At 38.3% G+C, this 6850-nt stretch overlaps 1 protein-coding gene across 1 annotated transcript; it reads left to right on the forward strand.

The window, feature by feature from the left end:
• The first annotated feature begins 4820 nt into the window (after positions 1-4820).
• Positions 4821-5753, forward strand: LOC141147527 (olfactory receptor 5AR1-like). The gene has a single exon (XM_073634762.1). It carries the CDS (start codon positions 4821-4823, stop codon positions 5751-5753), a length of 933 nt encoding a protein of 310 aa, XP_073490863.1.
• The last annotated feature ends 1097 nt before the right edge of the window (positions 5754-6850 follow it).

The raw sequence follows: 6850 nt of genomic DNA on the forward strand, positions 1-6850 counted from the left end.
ACTGTGCCCATTTGAAATATCTCAATGTGCCCATTTGTAATCCCACTGTGCCCATTTGTAGTCTCACTGTGCCCATTTGAAATGTCTCATTGTGCCCATTTGAAATGTCTCATTGTGCCCATTTGAAATGTCTCACTGTGCCCATTTGAAATGTCCCACTGTGCCCATTTGAAATGTCTCACTGTGCCCATTTGTAGTCTCACTGTGCCCATTTGAAATGTCTCACTGTGCCCATTTGAAATGTCTCACTGTGCCCATTTGAAATGTCCCACTGTGCCCATTTGAAATGTCTCACTGTGCCCATTTGAAATGTCCCACTGTGCCCATTTGCAGCCATACCTTTCATTAATAAAACAGCATGTGTCTCCCGCTGTGTAATGCATTCTGTTCCGCCGTCCATTGTAACAAATCCCCGCCTCCTGCTCATCTCTGATTGGCAGAACACTGATAGTTTCCCAGCATTGTATCAGTGTTCCTCTATCACAGACGCATGAGGAGGAGGTGGGGCTTTGTTACAATGGACGGCAGAACAGAATGCATTACACGGCGGGAGACATACGCTGTTTTAGTAATGAAAGGTACGGCTCACTCGAGTATAAGCCGAGGGGGGATTTGCTTTGCTTTTTTCTGTGTATTTGTTTAAATTGCAGCCAGGGCAATGGCGGCTAATCAGCTGGCATCCAGGGGCAGGGCTGCGGCTAGCTTATATACATTTTAATTAAGTATGGCTCGAACCACTTTTAAGAAATCGAAGCACTGATGGAAGGCTTAGGGCAGAGCCTTTATTTTATTACATGGTGAGTGGAGGTGATCCTCTGTATTATAGCGACCACAACCTGTGTTCACCGGCATAATGTAGACAAAGACTCACCCAAGTCTACTGCATGATTGAAAAGTAATGAGCTGTGCTCAGGCTTGTTGTGTTCCATAAATCTTAAATTAGCAAGAAATTCCAGCAACATGATTGCTTCTTCTTATAAATCTTTATTGGACACTAACAGCAGTGCTACATTTGAGGTGCTAATGCGTTTCGGGCAAAGCCTTCCTCCCCGGAGCCCTGAGCTGTGAGCCAGAGGCTTCTGAGTCAGTGGTGAGCCGTGGGTGAACCTCGCTCCATTTTGACTGTTTTATGCATACATGACAGTCTTTGAAGTTTCTTTTTTAACAGTAACGAGACCTAAGAGTTTTTAAACAGAGAACACTTTGGGCCACTTTTAAATTTTTTATGAGCTGCTTTGGGGGGTGGATTTAACCAACCAAGGGGAGAGAGATTCACACTGGTTATATGTGTCACTTTAAGCTGGTTCTGGCTATTTAACCACTTCTGGACCGGAAGGCTTTACCCCCTTAAAGACCAGGCCATTTTTTGCGATACAGCACTGACAATTGTGCGGTCATGTGAGGCTGTACCCAAATAAAATTGATGTTCTTTTTTTCTCCACAAATATGGTTTTCTTTTGGCGGTATTTGATCCCTTCTGCATTTTTTTTTTTAATTTTTGTGCTATGAACAACAGACCGACAATTTTGAAAAGAAACAATATTTTTTACTTTCTGTTGTATAAAATATCCAATAAAAAAATGTAATAAATAAAATGTCTTCATCAATTTAGGCCAATATGGTTTCTGCTACATATTTTTGGTAAAAAGAATCCCAAATATTGATTGGTTTGCGCAAAAGTTATAGCGTTTACAAACGATGCAATATTTTTATGGAATTTTTATTTATTTATTTATTTTACTAATATTGGCGGCGATCAGTGAGTGTTAGCAGCATTATGACATTGTGGTGGACAAATCAGACATCTAACTAACACTTCTGACACTTTTTGGGGACCACTGACATTAATACAGACATCAGTGCTAAAAATATGCACTTTCACTGCACTAATGACACTGGCAAGGCAGGGGTTAACATCAGGGGTGATCAAAGGGTTAAGTGTTTCCCTTGGGGGTGCTTACTAACTGTGGGGGGTTGCACTGATTGGCTGAAGACAGAGATCTAGGTTCTTGCTTAGCATGGACATGAGATCTCCATCTTTTTCCCTTGCAGAACAGCGATCTGCCTTGCTTACATAGACAGCTCACCGTTCGACCTCTCCCGGGGTTGATTGTGGGTGGCCGGCAGACATCAGGTCCTACGGACTCATTGAATAACATCCCTGCTAGCCAATCATGGTGCAATTGTGCCTCTTGTGGCGCGATCCCGCCTTCTAGTGTCTACTGAATCAAATGACATACAGGTACGTTGTTTCACGCAATAGTGCCACATTGCCGCGGTAATTGCACAGTGGCTGGTTAGCAAGTAGTTAAAGAATATGTGCACCTGACACTCAAAATTAAATATATAGAAAGGGCAGCACATAAAGTACGTCCCTTCTATTTTATTAACCAATCATAGAATATTTCTGCCTTCTCATATTTGTCCTTGACTCATTGTCCCTTTGATTTGTTATTGTCCCAATTTCTCATCGGATTTAAATATCATCTTAAATTAATGATTATATATCATTTTTGGTCATTTCTGATCTATAATATCTGTCATGTTAGACATTCATGTTGAACTGTGGTTCCGCAAATTAAAAAAAAAAAAAAAAAATTTCTTAAAAAAACAATTTTTTAGGAAAATATTTTATTGATTATTAATTTAAAATGTTTTTCCCCTTGTATTTTTCTAGGATTTTTTGCGTTTTTATGCAGGTTGAATTATAGAAATTATGCATATATATGGGGCATACCTGTATATATGCCATTCACTAGTTAAAAGAAAGGGACGTGCTTTATGTGCTGCCCTTTTTATATATTTAATTTTGAGTGTATGTCTCTACATATATTCCATTTTATTGATATATTTTCCAACAATACTAATTGTATTTCATAATGCTTAATTTTAAGCAAGTGTCTTGTTGTTAAGTTGTAGGTCACTCCCCTTGTGCGTTCCTTCCATTTCCCATTCATTACTGGGTACGCGAAACGGCACCGTGACGTCATGACGCTGTCTCCTCTATCTACATGATGTTTACTATAGGAAGAGGTGATTCATACCAACGCCTCGGATATGAGTCGTGGAAAGCATGAGGTCGTGTTCCATGCGCTCCACTCCATCCACCTGAGAGTGAGGCTTGAGGCGCACGCAGCCGGCGCCATCTTGCCTACACCCGGAAGTCACTCTAATTGAGTGAGAAAGCGGATTGGAGCCACAGCTCAGCATGGGGGTCCCTCACTATATAAAAAGGCAGTGTTTGGGGTGGTGCAGCACCCCTAGGATGAAACGCGTCGGGACGAATTGCTGACACCACCAACACTGCCAGATCTCTATATTTCAAAGCGCTGTTTTTCTTCTGAAATGTGAGTGTTCTTACTTTTAATAAATGAGTTTTAAACCTTTTATACAGTATCACGCTATGTACTCTCACGTTTTTTCCATATATACTCTGGATGCCTGAGTGGATGTGTTTCCTTTGCCATACATAATTACTCACAAGTACCTGGGTCACCTGGATTAACGTTCATGTTACACAGACACCAACGTGGATCTCCACAATTACAAGCTAGATTGGCTCAATGGGTATACACCCATCTGAGTCCAATCTTTCCGGTAAGCCTCCAATTTAAAGTGGTGGTGGATCTTCTATCAACACATGTACCAGTCTTTTCACTTTTTTGGTGTTATATACCTCCTAAGACTTTCACCTTTTAAGGATTATTTTACTTTATTATAAGTGTACCACAAACACTTTTTTGTATTACGGACTTAATGTGTTTTACTTAAAAGGTTCACTATACAATTTATACCATTCATTGCAGGATATGAATATGGATATTGATTATGTTTATAGCTGTTAGCGCTGCACTTTTCTTTATATATCCCATCTCTATAACTTTTGTGGAAACCAGTCAATATACACTTATTGGGATTTTTTGTTACCAAAAATATGTAACGGAAAACATATTGGCCTAAATTGACGAAGACATTTTACGTTTTACATTTATTTATAGCAGAAAGTAAAAAATATAGTTTTGATTTTTTTTTTTTAAATTGTCGGTCTTTTTTTGTTTATAGCGCAAAAAATATAAAACACAGAGGTGATCAAATATCACCAAAAGAAAGTTCTATTTATGGGAAAAAAAAGGACATACATTTTATTTGGGTACAAGGTCGTACGACTGCGCAATTATCAGTTAAAGTAATGCAGTGCTGTATCGCAAAAAATGGTCTGGTCATGAAGGAGGGTACATCTTCCTGAGCTGAAGTGGTTAATAAAGTTATATTTTGGTGGTTTCTGATGCGGCAGTGATAAGTGACTTTTCTCAGTCTCTTGGATGATGGTCAATGGATATTACACTCTGCTCCAGGCATCCTGCAATTACCTCCAATTGGTGATCCATACAACAATGTTACAGCAAATATCTCAGAATTTCAGGGAAGAATTATACCATTTAACATCACTGGCAGTAATGAGAAACTGGTTCATGTTTTCTGTGTAAAAATTCACAAGTTCAGTCAGTGTTTCAAATTTTGCTCCTGGAATTTCTTTATTCAATATATTGTATTAGATTGTCATAAATCAAGTTTTCTTTTAAGTTGGAAAAAACTATTTGAATTGTATTTTTGTATTTTACTTATAGGTATTATTGATTGCTTTTCTAAACAAACATAAACATAAAATAAACAAACAAACATAAAAAAGGAAACATTTACAACTTTGGAAAAACTATTTTTAAAGTATTTTGGATGATTCATTATATATATATATATATATATATATATAAAATTTACAGTATTTCTTATTAAAAAAATAAGTAAGTGAAATTTTTGCAATGGAAAATCAGACAGAACTGAATGAATTCTTTCTCTCTGGACTGGCTGACCTCCCAGCTCTTCATCTACCCTTTTTTTTGTTTTTCCTTTTCATCTACCTTCTGACATTAATCTGGAATTTTCTGATCATCTCCCTCATAGTCACCAACTCTCACCTCCATGTTCCTATGTATTTCTTTCTGGGGAACCTGGCCGGTTTGGACCTCTGTTATTCCACATTAACCGTTCCACGAATGTTATTTGACCTTCACATTAAGAGAAGAAACATTTCCATTACAGCTTGTATGACCCAGGTCTTCTTCTTTGTTTCCTTTGCCACTTGTGAGATTCTTTTGTTGACTGCCATGTCCTATGATCGATATACCGCCATTTGTCAGCCATTACATTACATACAGATCATGAGTTGGAAAGTGTGTGTACAGCTGGTGTCCATTGCGTGGTGTCTCAGCTTTACCCTTTCTTTAATTCACACACTTTATGCCTTCAAACTAACATTTTGTGGATCAGATATTATAGAAAGCTTCTTCTGTGACCTTCCTCAATTGTTTCGGATCTCCTGCAGTGACATCTTCATTAACATTCTGCTCATCTTTCTCTTGGGTGGCTTCATTGCAGTTGGATCTCTAATACTGACCATCCTGTCCTATGTCTATATATTTAAAGCTGTTCTTAAAATTCAAGGCCGGGGAAAAAGGAGTAAAGTTTTCTCTACCTGTACCCCTCACTTGACAGTGATGTTTATATATTATGGATCTCTTATGTTTAATTATTTTGGCTTAAGTCCTAATCGCCATATTTCTGGTAACAAAGTGGTGTCCATCTTTTACACGGCGATCATTCCTCTCCTTAATCCCCTCATTTACAGTCTGAGGAACCAGGATTTTTTAAAAGCCTTTCAAATTGTTTTCAAGAACAACTTCCCATTAAAATAGAGTTATAGAAAGAAGCAGAAGTAACTTTTTATGACTGATATAGGAGCTTTTTTAAAATGTGTGTCTCTAATCAGAACTTTTTTTTTATTTTAGATAGAATAGGGATTTGTTTAAACCCCTTATCAGGTTTTTGCTGTGTCTTTTTGGGAAGAGTTTTCTATCTCGCAGACACAACAAGAGTGGAAATCTTTCCAAGAAGAGCAGACATCCCCTCTTATACAGTTGTCACTGAAATAGGTGTTTCCATTTGAAGATTTCTATCCCTTTCTGTTCTAGTGATAATGTTTTCCAGGACTAATGGAGACGATGAAACTACCAAGTAGGGACACAGACAGCAATGAAGTCCTAAACAAACATGCCAATTTCAGGAGATAATTCTAGGAGATAAACTATCAAATGAGTATTTTAGAGATGTGGGCTGATGCCTTAAAATATATGCCCATCTGAGGACCTCATTACTGTGAAACACATCAGAAAACCACTGCTTTTGCACAGCTTAGTCCTGCAGTCACTTAGACAATTCCCTTGGACAATTGGAGCACTGCAGAGCGGGGTGATGCTTAGACGGAGGTTCCCTTTCCCATATGTTACTCATGTCTCTCTTTATAACGATCTCTTTTAGGAGGTCCAATGTTAAATGACTCAGAGGATGCTATACCTGGATAAGAAGCCATATTGAGGCTTCCGATAGCGTCACTCCTTATATCTACAGACCTTGTAGTTGACAAGTTGCTACATATGATTTCCTGTGATCATCAGGCAAATTAAACAGGCGAGTTTCTCCCTTTGACATTATCGTGCGATACTGGTGTTCTTGGTGGGCACCTATCGGCACCCCCGCTGGCAGTGCTTCATTCATTTGTTCAAGTTGCATGATGGAACATTTTGCATGTAAGACAAAACTATGATTGTATATACTCTTACCAAATACCCCTGATGAAGGTGCTTGAGCCAGAAACAAGTCTAGTAGCGGAGACCACTCTGTACCGGAGAGTCATTTTTTTATGTCATGCAAATCATGTAACCTGTCCTGTGTTTTTTGTCTTTTCTTTTTTGATTTTGTAATATGTATATTCTCTGATATGTCTTTTTTAAAC

This window comes from Aquarana catesbeiana, linkage group LG06 (assembly GCF_042186555.1).
Source record: "Aquarana catesbeiana isolate 2022-GZ linkage group LG06, ASM4218655v1, whole genome shotgun sequence".
Lineage (NCBI taxonomy): Eukaryota > Metazoa > Chordata > Amphibia > Anura > Ranidae > Aquarana > Aquarana catesbeiana.

Excerpts from the sequence above, each read along its gene's own strand:
- LOC141147527 (XM_073634762.1), top strand. The coding sequence starts at position 4,821 with ATGGAAAATCAGACAGAACTGAATGAATTCTTTCTCTCTGGACTGGCT.